This window comes from Dendropsophus ebraccatus, chromosome 12 (genome assembly GCF_027789765.1).
Source record: "Dendropsophus ebraccatus isolate aDenEbr1 chromosome 12, aDenEbr1.pat, whole genome shotgun sequence".
Lineage (NCBI taxonomy): Eukaryota > Metazoa > Chordata > Amphibia > Anura > Hylidae > Dendropsophus > Dendropsophus ebraccatus.
In genome coordinates this window covers 75,003,460-75,019,308 of record NC_091465.1, presented here as the reverse complement: position 1 = coordinate 75,019,308, position 15,849 = coordinate 75,003,460, and the positions used below count along the sequence as shown (strand labels likewise).

Here is a 15,849-nt window from a genome sequence, read left to right as displayed (position 1 = left end):
CTTCTCAGCTCCTTCTCCTCTATAACATGATGTCGATAGCTTAGGTAGCATTTTCATGATGACGGGTCTCTTGTCACTGTCGGTTTGTTTTTTTTTGCATAAATCAATAGTCCAGGCGATTTTAGGAAACTTTGTAATTGGGTTTATTAGGCAAATATGCAATTATCTGCATTCAAAAAGCCTTTCCCCAGGTCTCCCCCTCCCTCCTCTCTCTCATCCACTGCTCATTATCAGGAAATCTCGACTTTTTTACATCAGTCGGACCCTGTGTAACCCATGAAGAGGGGAGGGGGGAGGAGGGAGATTAGTGGGCAGCAGAGAGCAGAGAACAAAAGATTACACAGTTGGAGCTGTATAAAAGCCTCTATTCAGAGGTCAGAGAGGTCAGTGCTGATCTCAGAGGAGATAGCCCGGTGATGTAGCTATAAATTAACTCTCTGTTGTCCTGTTTTGGTGCCTCATCTCCCTCCACCCCTCCCCTCTCTATAGAGAACAATGAAGACAGGGGGGAGAGCTTCAAACTGCTTTCTCATGATAAAAATGCCTTTTTCGGCTAATAAACCCAATTACAAAGTTTCTTAAAATCGCCTGTACTATTGATTTCTGCCACACAAAAAAAAAAAAATTAAATGAGAGGTACACTTTAAGAGATACAATAGTCTCTAGGTGCTGCTCAGCAGCCTAATACACATGGCAAACAATGCGCCACCCAAAACTGGTAATGATGCCAACTTGTGGAGCTATTATTCCACGCTGCATTGCCCACAAGTATCCAGCAGTGTAAAGTAATAACAGCCAGGAACATTATCCTATACCAATGTGTCCATCATACAGAATAACACTGTGCCAGCCACCATGCTTACTATAAGCACCTAGGAGCGAGAGGTTACTGCTATATGGATATATATAACCTATAACATACCACAGCTTTCTCCTGCTCTCTACTACACTGGCCAAGAGATACACAGTCACAGGTGTATATGTAGTTATAGCGGCAAAGTGGGGGGTCCTTCTAGTCTTTTCTATGGGTCTTTACAATAAGGGATCAACAGTGCAGAATTCTGACAGCACTTTTCTGCACTTGGTGTTGTCCGACTATGGAGATACATACATAGAGCACTGACAGATGGGAAGGACATGGATACAATGGAGCTGGTGATAGCTGGCATGTGTCCCAGTGATCATTGTCAGAAAAAGGAGCTGCGGGGAGCAAATCTGCAGGGAATACGGGGAGACTAGTGATGCATCACTGTGAATACAGGTACTCCATAGCCTCTGGGCATACATACAGGTGAGCCCTGGATCTCCGATATGATGATGCAGCATAAGCGGAGCCCATTGTCTGTTACAGAGAATGCAGTGTGAAGCCGAGAGACCCATCATTGTGCACCAAATGTCCAACATCATTATGCTTAGAGTGTTTCCTATCACATAGGCTGTGCTGAGAGAGACATGGAGGAGAGGGAGGGTTGTCCACTTTATAGTAAAATTGTCTTGTGTGTAGTATAAGTAAGTATATTCACATTACTTACAGAGTACATTATAGAGCTAAAATCAGGCTCCCCTCCTCCAAGCTAAGCTGTCCTGCTCTGTGGTGAGTCTGTCTATAAGATGGCGGAGCATGGAGAAGCATGTGACCATGCCCCACCCCCCAGTGTCCTCCACTGAGCCTGTATATGCCTATGGAGGAAACTGGGGGGTGGGGCATGGTCACATGCTCCTCCATGTCAGCCATCTTATGGACAGACTCACCACAGAGCAGGACAGCACAGCCTGGAGGAGAGGAGTCTGATTTTAGCCCTATGGGGTATACAGGGAGCTGCTGTCAGTATATACACTTACTAAAACTAATCAATTTTACTATAAAGTGGCCAACGCCATTAAGTTATAAGGTATAGACCTTGACAAGTTCTGCTCTGCTACATCTGTATAATACCACGGCATTAGGACACAGGATTGGAAAGAAACAGTGCGGAGATTGTATTGCGATGTATTGCGGCTGGAAAAATGTAGAAGGGGTCTGCTACTTAAAGGGATATTCAAGCTGATCACAATCTGATCATTAGGTCCCCCTCTAATCACTAGTGCGGGGGAGCCATGGTTTCTCTCCGGAGGGAAGACCATGCTCGCTGCTGTTCCAGGAAACTCTATGGAAGATATGGAAACAGCGGAGAAACATCAAACTGCATAGTACATGGTAAGTGTATGCATTATTTACATGGATATCCATGTTGACTATGTGGTATCAATGTTCATACAGGAGGAAGACAGGATCCATTTCAAAGCACTGAAACTCCAGGAATATCTGAAATGCTGTAAAATGCCAAGTACAGGGCCACAGGGGCCCCGAGCATCACAGCCATTCTCTTTGGTGTTCTTTACATCCCCGTGTCATGTAGCACCCCCTCAGATCATGCGAGTCTTTGCCTGGAGTGTTCCTTTAAATATAAAGCAGGGATTTTTTAATTATTTTCAAGGCACCTTAAAGGGCAACTCCAGCAAATATTTTTTTTTATTTCAAATCAACTGGTGTCAGAAAGTTCCAGAGATTTTTAAATTACTTCTATTTAAAAATAAATCTCAGGTTTTCTAGTACTTATCAGCTGTTGCATGTCCTACATATCTATGTCTATGACATGCAGCAGCTGATAAGTACTGGAAGACCTGAGATTTTTTTTTTTAAAGAAGTAATTTACAAATCTCTGGCACTTTCTGACATTAGTTGATTTGGAAAGAAAATTGCTTGAGTTGCCCTTTAAGGATGATAGGATTTACAGGGGTTCTCTAGTCTAGTAGGGAGTTGATAGGATGGGATCTATAGCTCAGTGCTCTAGGCATTGTATGGAAAACTGAAGTTGGATATGGTTTAAAATAAAAGCAGCAGGTGTATACAGTGGGATAGTTGAATATTTTGCTGACATCCCCTTTAAGTAAATAGTATTGAACAGGTAGATTTTGTGTAACTATAATAGGATCAGGCACTTTTACTTTATTGTACTGTATATGTCAATATGTCACACATGCAATAGACATATAATAAGGGAAAAGAGGATCTACTATTACTGCATACTTGTATGCACCCACCTATATACACCTAGTAATACACAGGTATATACATAGGGGGAGATTTATCAAACATGGTGTAAAGTAAAACTGGCTCAGTTGCCCCTGGCAACCAATCAGATTCCACCTTTCATTCCTCACAGACTCTTTGGAAAATGAAAGCTGGAATTTGATTGGTTGCTAGGGGCAACTGAGCCAGTGTCACTTTACACCATGTTTGATAAATCTCACTATATTAGTTTACACACAACTATTGTTGCTCATACACAAACGGCATCAAACATGTACAAACCTATTGTTACAAATGTAAATATACAGTGCTACACACATACACATGTAGGGCCACACGCATACAAACCTTGTGTCACAAATGAACACATGTATATATCTAGTAGTGTCACCTATCCACATCTGTAGTTATGTTACATATGACTACAGCTGGTGTCACCCATGCACACATCTAGTAGTATCACATGTACACTACTAGTAGTGTCACATCTGCACACATCTTATAGTGTCAAACATGCTATCTAGTGGTGCCAAATATAAAAAGAGCTGGTATTACACATGTACACATCTTGCAGTGTCGCACACTGGGGTCACACATTGCACACATACTGTATACAGTGATGTCACACATGCATGCATCTACTGTAGTCTCACAACTGCTCACATTTTGTGCATAAAGCTAGTAAAGCTATAAAACGTGCTCACATCTACTAGTGTAAAAAATGTAATGCAGTTGGTATCACACATGTAGTAGTGCACACATATCTATAGCTGGTATCACACATGCACACATCTAATAGTGCCACACATGTCTACAGCTGGTATTACCCATGCACACATCTAGTAGTGCCACACATGTCTACAGCTGGTATCACACATACACACATCTAATAGTGCCACACTTCCTATACAGCTGGTATTACCCATGCACACATCTAGTAGCGTCACACATGTATACAGTTGGTGTCATAAATGCACAAATCTAGTAGTGTCACACATGTCTTCAGCTGTGCATTCATACATCTAGTGGTGCCACATATGAATGCAGCTGGTATTACCCATGCGCATATATAGTAGTGTCAGACATGTCTACAGCTGGTGTCACACATGCACATATCTAGTAGTGCACACATGTAAACAACTAGTATCATACATGCATATATCTAGTAGTGTCACACATATCCACAGCTGGTATCACACATGCACAAATCTAATAGTGCACAAATGTCTACAGCTGGTGTCACACATGCACACATCTAGTAGTGTCACACACGTTTACAGCTGGTGTCACACATGCACGCATCTAGTAGTGCACACATCCATACAGCTGGTATCACACATGCACAAATCTAATAGTGAACACATCTTTAGCAAAAATCACACACGCACACATCTAGTAGTGTCTCACATGTCTACAGCTAGTAGTGAGACACACGAATACAGCTAGTAACACACATGCACACATCTAGTAGTGCCATACATGAATACAGCTAGTATCACACATGCACACATCTAGTAGTGTCCCACATGTCTACAGCTAGTGCCACACACCTCAGTTATCACACCAGCTCCTGTGCACACTGTACTCCCACTCAGCTCTTCCACCTGCAGCCTGACTCCTGCCTCGTGCACGGTGCACCCAGCACTCACACTCGCCCCTGCACTCACTTTCACACTTGCACTCACCTTCAAGAATGTAACAGCTGCAATAAAAGGGGAGGGAGCATCAAGGTGACAAGTGGGGAGGACGCTTATCGGGCTGTGATTGGCGGAGAGCCTCCTGCTGGTGTGGCCTATGTGACTGCAGCATATGAGGGACCAACTGTGTGAGAGGGGGGAGACAAGAGGGAGAGGGAGGGATGTGAGAGCATCAGCCTCCCCGAGCACAGAGCTGAGTCCGCTTCATCCTCAGCTGCCTCTACCTCTCCTCCTCTCTTCTCTCTCTTCCCCTCTTTCTTTTTTCTCTCTCTCTTTCTCTCTGTCTCCTTCCCTCCTCTCTGGGGCTCAGGTCTCTGTCCCCCCCTTCCCCTACGGAGGATTCCGGCACATCTGTTCCCTGCCTGAGATAGAGACATGGGGGTGAGTATAGATCTCATGAACATGTATGGCTATCATCAGATGCTGAGCTGTCTATGGTGCCGATCAGGAGCTCTCCATAGTCCTGACCATTGGAAAGGAGTTGCCCCTGGTTTATAGGAGCTCTCTGTGATCTGTGAAGCTGTCTGTGGTCCTTCAGGATCTCAGTATTGTCCGGGACAGCTGTCCATGGTCCTGAACTGTCCCTTTAAACTATAGATAGTCCTAAACAGATCACTAGGAGCTGTCCATGGTCCTGAACAGATCACTAGGAGCTCTCCATGGTCCTGTACCATGTTCGTAGTCCTGAACTGTTCTTTTGAACTGTCTATGGCCCTTAACAGATCACCAGGCTGTCTATGGTCAAAAGCAAGTCACATGGAGCAGTCCATGGTCCAGAACAGATCACCTAGTACTGCCCATAATTCTCTTTATCTGTCCATAGTCCTGAATAGTTCCCCAATCTCATGGACCTCTCATACAGGCTTTTTCTATGTAGCTGACTTCCATTTTTCAAGCAACCCCTTTGTATGAGCATTGGATCTATGTGCTGCAGATCTTTTAGGTTACCCGGTGGTGTCCTGTTTAGCAGCTGAAGGGTTAATGCTGGGCACAAGTGTGCACTGGGTTGTGGATAATTGTGTGCACAGCGCAATGCGGTGTCTGTACGTCTGTCAGCTCTCGAGAGAAGGAGGGAAGGGAGAGAAAGAAAAGCCTTGGGAAATTAGATGAGGTCATTCGCCATAGAGAATAGAGGGAGAATATGGTGGAGGATGCGAGAAGAGAGAAGCAAAGTGAGAGATGGGGGGTGGGGGGAGACAAGGCAGGTGGGAGAAGGAGACAGGAAGGCACAATGGTGTTTGAGAAAGGAGTGGTTGGTGAATAAGGAGCTTGGAAATCACATCTTCTGACTCATGAGTTGGGGGAGGGAAAGGTGTAATTAACTTGGTTTGTGGTGGTGAATGGGTTAAGGTTGGATATCTGTAATGTAAAAATGCTATGGGTTACTTGTTTGGAATAGATGGGAGAGACCAAAGGTGTCGACTATTAAAATGGTAGAAGGGTACTTGAAGGTCAGACGGTGGTCCATGAGCTCTGCAGACATGTTGTAATCTCCATGGCATCAGCCCTCATCGGCCTAGGTCATGCCATGTGTGCATCGCATCGAGGGGAGAATTGTGTGTTTTTTTCAAGGTTATGCAAAGGCCTTATTGATGAGCTGAAGACTAACGCGTTCCCCCAGTCAACGGTTGATGGGTTTTTCCAGATCGTCATCCTATCAATTAGTCAATAGTCAATCGGAGGTTGTTGGGGGTCGATGCCCCTTGGGATAGAAGCAATGACCTTCGGCATAGCAGCGGCCTGTTCTTCACTGCATAGTAACAGATCTGCAGGCCACCATAGGCTGATGCTGCAAAGCATGGCCGAAAGCTGAGGGAGTGATCGGGGAGACTAGGGAGGGATTTGTACATTTTAACCCCTTGAAATCTTTGTCTTTCACTGCACATGTTCTTGGGGATCTCAATCTGTCGACCTGCTTGTTGTACTGACATTGTCATCTGAATTCTTAGCATTATTTTCTTACAATGACTGACTATTTGGAGACTGTCGGCTCAAGGCCCATAGGATTCTGATGTCATTGATCAAGGTCATGTTGCTACAAGGGGTTCCCTTCTCCATCCTGCTCACTAACACACACACAGCAGACATGAGAGATCTGAAGAGCAGTGAGGCTCAGTGACATATGGGAATGGATACAGCTGGATACGGATGAGGCATATATCATGCGGAATGGGCGGCTGAGGGCTCTGATCCTGGAGCAGGAAAGGTGACCCATCTGTGGCAGTCAGAATGTGGGTGCTTTATGTAAGGCTTTGCCTTCTACTGCGCATGGTCTGACAGTCGTACGCTTCTCTCCCGAGAGACAGAGGATGGGGGCTGGGTGGAGTGACATATGGCATAGATGTGAGTGAGGATAATCCCCCACTAGAAAAAAATAGGGGGGGGGGATACAGTTCTGTGGTTGTAATATAGCAAGAGATCAAAGAGAGCTCCTGTGCATCAGATCCAGCATGGACATGGAGGAGGCAATGAGATTTAGTGATGTAGGAGGTGCATTGTATGATGTATGGGATAATACAGAGCTGCAGGCTGCACTGTATACTATGATAGGGGGTAGTATGGTGTGTTACACTGATAATGGTGAGAATGCATTGTATAGTATAATAACAAAGTGTATTACCCATTATATGTGTATATACTATGATAAGGCAGGTATATGGTGCTGTATATACTATGATAAGGCAGGTGTATGGTGTATATACTATGATAAGGCAGATGTATGGTGTATATACTATGATAAGGCAGGTGTATGGTGCTGTATATACTATGATAAGGCAGGTGTATGGTGCTGTACATACTATGATAAGGCAGGTGTATGGTGTATATACTATGATAAGGCAGGTGTATGCTGTATATACTATGATAAGGCAGGTATATGGTGCTGTATATACTATGATAAGGCAGGTGTATGGTGTATATACTATGATAAGGCAGATGTATGGTGTATATACTATGATAAGGCAGGTGTATGGTGCTGTATATACTATGATAAGGCAGGTGTACGGTTCTGTACATACTATGATAAGGCAGGTGTACGGTACAGTATATACTGAGAGGTGTATGGTGCTGTATATACTATGATAAGGCAGTTGTATGGTGTATATACTGTGATAAGGCAGGTGTATGATGTATATGCTATGATAAGGCAGGTGTATGGTGTATATGCTATGATAAGGCAGGTGTATGGTGTATATACTATGATAAGGCAGGTGTATGGTGCTGTATATATACTATGATAAGGCAGGTGTATGGTGCTGTATATATATTATGATAAGGCAGGTGTATAGTGTATATACTATGATAAGGCAGGTGTATGGTGTATATGCTATGATAAGGCAGGTGTATGGTGTATATACTATGATAAGGCAGGTGTATAGTGTATATTCTATGATAAAGCAGGTGTATGGTGCTGTATATACTATGATAGGGCAGGTGTATGGTATATATATATATATATATATATACTTACTATGATAAGCTCGGCATGTGGTATATACTGTACACGCATAGTAATAAAAAAAAAACAATGCATACCTCCCAACTTTTTGGACGGCCAAAGAGGGACACTCTAGGAAAATTTTACTGACATTTCTATACTTTTAAGGGTGCCTTCACACATACCGTATCGCTGCTTATTTCTCTAAGTAGCTGCGTTTTTTGTGGTGTTGATCTTGCCTGTGAAAATCATATAAAAATCAAAACTCGCATGTGAAAATCACACAAAACTGGCAGTGAGAATACACACTGCAGATCCTGTATGTCTGACTGCATCCTTAGGTCCCAGTCACACATCAGTAACCCTGTCTGTAATTACGAACACACAACTGTGGACAGGATTACAAATGTGTTTCAGTAACTGTCTGCAATTATACGGATTCCCTGTCATATAGGTGACATGAAGACACAATGGCTTAATCATTTTTTTCATGGCATGTTCCCAAAACACATATCTGTAACACCTACAGATGTGTGTATGAGGCCATATGAACTGTGTGTGTGATATGATGTGTGACAGGGGCCATAATGTCCATTCACCTGGATATAACAATTAGTAGGATCCAACTTGAACCACATTATAGAATAATACGCAAGTCTGGGTCTATTATACAGTAAGAAGCCAGACACTTTCTAGAGCAGGCGAATGGTTCCTGGTACTTTCTACAGAGCAACATAAAAAGTTTATTAATGCAAATCTCATTTCTATGTTAAAAAGAGGGACATGTAAGGGGCAAAGAGTGAGAGAAGGACAGGAGTTAAAATTAGGGACTGTCCCCCCCAAAAGAGGGACACTTGGGATGTATGATAATGCATTGTATATGCAAAGCTGATCCTGCAGGTATATATCAGAAGGGATGTATGGATTACAGGTGAGGTAGTGTAGTCCTTGCTGAGTGATCTTTGATACCTCTTGGTAAGACACATTGGGTGTTGGGCAGTGGTTACATGAGGGCACACAGACTGCAGGCAGCCCAGACAGACCACCAGTAGAGAGGAGGGTTTGTTCCGCTGGCTGGCATCAGCAGCTCCACCATCCAGACACAGGCCATCCTTCCGTCCATCGCTCCGCTGTCTCTGTCCACATCATTTTCAGGCCCCTAGCAGAAGAAATTTTGGTGTCATGGTGCCCATTACCATGACCACTGAAAGCCAGCTCCCATCACCTTCATGTTGCTGTGGATGGGAGGCCTGGACATCCTTCAGCCACATGTGGTGTCTCTCAGGGCTTCCAGCTAATAATGTCCATCCCTCCCCACACACAAGGGTTTCCCAGCAATGTCTTCTCCACATTAGAACACCTCCTTGGTTGCCCAGTTACCAGATTTACTGCCATTGAAGTATTTATAGGCCCAGGAAGGACACCAGCTCCAGCAACGTACAGGCAACACGCAGGACGTACAGGCCGAGACGTACCATCTGTACAAATGTGCTGCAGGACGCCATACACAACCCACACCCTACATCCCCAGCCGCATATCATCTTGTATCCAGGGTAGAGGTGACCCAAGAGCTTACAAGTCTCCTCTCTATCATTTCCCCAATAAATGTATCCTTTCACTTTAGCATTATAATCACTAACAGATTATTACATTTATCTATAGAAAGTTGCACTTGTTTTCATCAATTTCTTGTTGATAAGGCAGGTGTATGGTGTATATATACTATGATGAGGCAGGTGTATGGTGTATATACTATGATAAGGCAGGTGTATGGTGTATATACTATGATACGACAGGTGTATGGTGTATTTACTATGATAAGACAGGTGTATGGTGTATATAATATGATAAGGCAGGTGTATGGTGTATATACTATGATAAGGCAGGTGTATGGTGTATATACTATGGTAGGGCAGGACAATTTATTCATACTCTTAAAATTTTTACCATGTATTTTATTTGGATTTTATGTGATCAGCCACCACAAGGTAGTGAGAGATTGTAGAGTGCAAAGAAAGATTAAAAAAAAAAGAAAAAAAGAATCTCATGATTTTTGAGATGCATGTGTATTCAGCCCCCTGTACTCTTATATAATCCCTCTTATATAGACAATTATTTGCGGACGACACAAACAATGGATGTTACTCACATACAGATTTTTTTTTTACTGTCCTTTCACCATCTTTACTATTAAATTCAATGGACTTTTCACATAAAGAAACAACACAAAAAGCACAATTAGTCAACCTAAACTATAATAAATAATAAAGGAATAACAGCCGACATTCCCAGCCCGGGGGGGGGGGGGGGATTATTAAGGTAACATTGCTAAGAGAGATGCTTTGGGAAAAGTAATACGATAAGGACAAATTTGTATATGTAACGGTGGGGTGTTCCCTCTGGGGCCCGAGCAGTAAAATAACCATCTTAGAAAAGGGAGTTAGGTCTCAGTTGGGTGGGAAGTGCTGTTGGAAAGGTGCTCACCATAGTGGTGGACATGTGGATAAAGTATGGTAGAAGTGATGGAGAGGGTAATTGAGAAGGAAACATCTTAAGTGGATTTGGATTATGCAATATGAAAAAGGAAATATCTCTCGTATAAGGGAGTACTATCAGTTTAATGCCTGTTCTGTGTGGAAGTGGACAGCTAAATGTGGCCGGTAAGGTGGTGAGGTCCGGCATTATAGATGTGGGACAAATCACCGGATGGGTGTTGCTAAAACAACTTACCTCTGGGGCGGAAACGCCTATATGTATGGCTTGGATTCCTTAGAGAGGTATGGGTAATGATTGGAACAGGAAAGTGGTGCAGAACTGGCTGTACACCTGAGAGGTGGTATGATAATGAGAGACATTAAAGGGGTTATCCAGCGCTACAAAAACATGGCCATTTTTACCCCTACTGTTGTCTATAGTTCAGGTGCGGTTTGCAATTAAGCTCCATTTACTTCAATGGAACTGAGTTTCAAAACCCAGATGTTATAAGATATGAAGGAAAATGTGTCTATGGTCATGTTTGCTCAGTATAACTACAGCTGTTCTGTGAGCCTCAGAGATCTGTCAGAGAACATTTCTGAGAACACACCCGACAGGTCAGAAGCACACCAGACAGGTCAGGAGCACACCAGACAGGTCAGAAGCACACCAGACAGGTCAGGAGCACACCAGACAGGTTGGGAACATAACAGACAGGTCAGGAACACACCAGACAGATCGGGAGCACACCAAATAGGTTAAGAGCCCATCAGACAGGTAAGGGGCAAAGCAGACAGGTCAGGAACACACCAGACAGATCGGGAGCACACCAAATAGGTTTAGAGCCCATCAGACAGGTAAGGGGCAAAGCAGACATGTCAGGAGCACACCAGAAAGATCAGGAACACACCAGACAGATGAGGAGCACACCAAATAGGTCAAGCCAGGTCCACCAGACAGGTCTGGAACCTATCAGATAGGTAAGAAGCACACCAGACAGGTAAGAAGCACACCAGACAGGTCAGGAACACACCAGACAAGTCAGGAACACACCAGACAAGTCAGGAACATAACAGACAGGTCAGGAACATAACAGACAGGTCAGGAACATAACAGACAGGCCAGGAACACAAAAGACAGGTCAGTGGCACAGCAGACAGTTCAGGAGCACACCAGACAGGTCAGGAGCACACCAGACAGGTCAGGAGCACACCAGACAGGTCAGGAGCACACCAGACAGGTCAGGGGCACACCAGACAGGTCAGGGGCACACCAGACAGGTCAGGGGCACACCAGACAGGTCAGGGGCACACTAGACAGGTCAGGGGAACACTAGACAGGTCAGGAACCTAACAGACAGGTCAGTGGCACACCAGACAGGTCAGGAGCACACCAGACAGGTCAGTGGCACACCAGACAGGTCAGGAGCACACCAGACAGGTCAGAAGCACACCAGACAGGTCAGGAACACACCAGACAGATCGGGAGCACACCAAATAGGTTAAGAGCCCACCAGACAGGTAAGGGGCACAGCAGACATGTCAGGAGCACACCAGAAAGATCAGGAGCACACCAGACAGATTAGGAGCACACCAAATAGGTCAAGAGTCCACCAGACAGGTCTGGAACCTACCAGACAGGTCAGGAGCCCACCAGACAGGTCAGAAGCACACCAGGCAGGTCAGGAACACACCAGACAAGTCAGGAATATAACAGACAGGTCAGGAACACAATAGACAGGTCAGTGGCACACCAGACAGGTGAGGAGCACACCAGACAGGTGAGGAGCACACCAGACAGGTGAGGAGCACACCAGACAGGTCAGGGGCACACCAGACAGGTCAGGAACACAATAGACAGGTCAGTGGCACACCAGACAGGTGAGGAGCACACCAGACAGGTCAGGAGCACACCAGACAGGTCAGGGGCACACCAGACAGGTCAGGGGCACACCAGACAGGTCAGGGGCACACCAGACAGGTGAGGAGCACACCAGACAGGTGAGGAGCACACCAGACAGGTCAGGAGCACACCCGACAGGTCAGGGGCACACCCGACAGGTCAGGGGCACACCAGACAGGTCAGGAACACAACAATCAGGTAAGTAATACAAAAGAAGAGTCAGGAACACACCGGACAGGTCAGGAACAAAACTGACAGGTCAGGGACACAACAGAAAGGTAAGGATCACACCAGCCTGGCCAGAAACACACTGGACATCCTTGCATGGATGTATGTGACTTTCTTATTGTCATTGGTTTCACTTAAGTTGTTTCCCAATCTGTGCCTTGTTGGCAACTTTTGTCCTGTTACTTATATTTGGGGGGAAAATTAATAAGTTCAGAATTGAAGAAAAAGAACACATTAGACAGGTCAGAGAGATAGTTGTGCAGAAGTGTAAAGCATGATAAGGTTATAAAAAATATCCCAAGCTCTGAACATCTTGCGGAGCACTGTTCAATCCATCATTTGAAACTGGAAGGAGGCCAAGGTTAGGCCAAGACACGGCCGTCCACCTAACCTGACAGTACGGGCAAGGAGAGGACTAACCAGAAGAGAAACCAAGAAGTCAATGGTCACTGGAGGAGCTTAGAGATCCACAGCTCGGGGGGGGGGGGGGGGGGGGGGGGGGCATGAAGGAAGACAAGGTTCCGTCTGTAGTTTATCTCCAGCCATGTGAAGGACACAGCAGACATGTGGAAGAAGGAGCTCTGGTCAGATGAGACTAAAGATCAAGTTTTTGATCAGAGAACATCACCATGAAGACACCATCCCCCCAGGAAACATGGTGGGAATATCATTATGCTGTGGGGAGGCGTTTCTTTAGCAGTGACAGGGTAACTGGAGTTGATGGGAAGGTAGATGAATACAGAGCAATCCTGGAGGGAAAGTTGTTACTGAGGCTAAAATGGACTGGGATGGAAGTTCACTATCCAGCAAGACAACCATCCTAAACAATCTCATGTTTTAGAATGGCCCTAAGTCTAGACCTAAATCCCATTGAGTATATGTGGCAAGACTATAATATTTCTGTTTGCCGATCTCTCCATCTAATAGACGGAACTTCAGCTATTTTGCAGAAGAAAAACGGCCAAAAAAGTCATCCTCTAGATCAGTGCTTCCCAACCTTTTCCACCTCGGGGCACACCTTGGAAAAAAATTTTTCCTCGGGGCACCCCTACTAAATAATGTTCTACAAAATAAGAAAACCGTCATACAGTGACTCACAGGTGACGTCTTCTTTGATCTGAGGAGTCACTTTCCCTTTTACTCTCCATCCGCCATGATGATTTCTTCCAGCTACTGTTCATCTCTTCAGAACCTGCGAGACAAACAATTTAGGCTCCGCACATTTCTAGCAGCTTCCTTTCCTTTCTCCCCCCTGTAGGCTCCCATAGTAACTGCGCTGTTTGGTGTTATGTGCAGTAAAGCGAGTAGAAATGTGGGATGCCCCCTGTATGTAGGATTCCCTGCTGTGCCCCCTGTATGTAGGATTCCGTGCTGTGATGAACTAATAATGCCCCCAGAGGTGCCCCCTATGAAATAATAATGCCCCCAGAGGTGCCCCCTATGAAATAATAATGCCCCCAGAGGTGCCCCCATGAACTAATAATGCCCCCAGAGGTGCCCCCATACACTAATAATGCCCCAATACTATGATAAGGCAGGTGTATGGTGTATATACTATGATAAGGCAGATGTATGGTGTATATACTATGATAAGGCAGGTGTATGATGTATATACTATGATAAGGCAGGTGTATGGTGTATATACTATGATAAGGCAGGTGTATGGTGCTGTATATACTATGATAAGGCAGGTGTATGGCGTATATACTATGATAAGGCAGGTGTATGGTGTATATACTATGATAAGGCAGGTGTATGGTGTATATACTATGATAAGGCAGGTGTATGGTGCTGTATATACTATGATAAAGCAGGTGTATGGTGCTATATATACTATGATAAGGCAGGTGTATGCTGTATATACTATGATAAGGCAGGTGTATGGTGTATATACTATGATAAGGCAGGTGTATGGTGCTGTATATACTATGATAAGGCAGGTGTATGGTGTATATACTATTATATAAAGCAGGTGTATGGTGCTGTATATACTATGATAAGGCAGGTGTATGGTGTATATACTATGATAAGACAGGTGTATGGTGTATATACTATGATAAGGCAGGTGTATGGTGTATATACTATTATATAAGGCAGGTGTATGGTGCTGTATATACTATGATAAGGCAGGTGTATGGTGTATATACTATGATAAGACAGGTGTATGGTGTATATACTATGATAAGGCAGGTGTATGGTGCTGTATATACTATAATAAGGCAGGTGTATGGTGTATATACTATGATAAGGCAGGTGTATGGTGCTGTATATACTATGATAAGGCAGGTGTATGGTGCTATATATACTATGATAAGGCAGGTGTATGGTGCTGTATATACTATGATAAGGCAGGTGTATGGTGCTGTATATACTATGATAAGGCAGGTGTATGGTGTATATACTATGATAAGGCAGGTGTATGGTGCTGTATATACTATGATAAGGCAGGTGTATGGTGCTGTATATACTATGATAAGGCAGGTGTATAGTGCTGTATATACTATGATAAGGCAGGTGTATGGTGCTGTATATACTATGATAAGGCAGGTGTATGGTGTGTATACTATGATAAGGCAGGTGTATGGTGTATATACTATGATAAGGCAGGTGTATGGTGTATATACTATGATAAGGCAGGTGTATGGTGCTGTATATACTATTATAAGGCAGGTGTATGGTGCTGTATATACTATAATAAGGCATGTATATGGTGCTGTATATACTATGATAAGGCAGGTGTATGGTGTATATACTATGATAAGGCAGGTGTATGGTGCTGTATATACTATGATAAGGCAGGTGTATGGTGCTGTATATACTATGATAAGGCAGGTGTATGGTGCTGTATATACTATGATAAGGCAGGTGTATGGTGCTGTATATACTATGATAAGGCAGGTGTATGCTGTATATACTATGATAAGGATGGTGTATATAATATGATAAGGCAGGTGTATGGTGTATATACTATGATAAGGCAGGTGTATGGTGCTGTATATACTATGATAAGGCAGGTGTATGGTGTATATACTATGAT

The 15,849-nt window shown here is 44.1% G+C and overlaps 1 protein-coding gene across 1 annotated transcript in view; it reads left to right on the top strand.

Moving 5' to 3' along the window:
- The first annotated feature begins 4,954 nt into the window (after positions 1-4,954).
- Positions 4,955-15,849, top strand: part of ATP1A3 (ATPase Na+/K+ transporting subunit alpha 3) — a 55,133-nt gene continuing 44,238 nt past the window's right edge. The window contains exon 1 of the mRNA XM_069948774.1: positions 4,955-5,151. Within this exon, the coding sequence (XP_069804875.1) occupies positions 5,146-5,151 (6 nt within the window). The 5' untranslated portion in view covers positions 4,955-5,145. The remainder of the gene's footprint in view (positions 5,152-15,849) is intronic.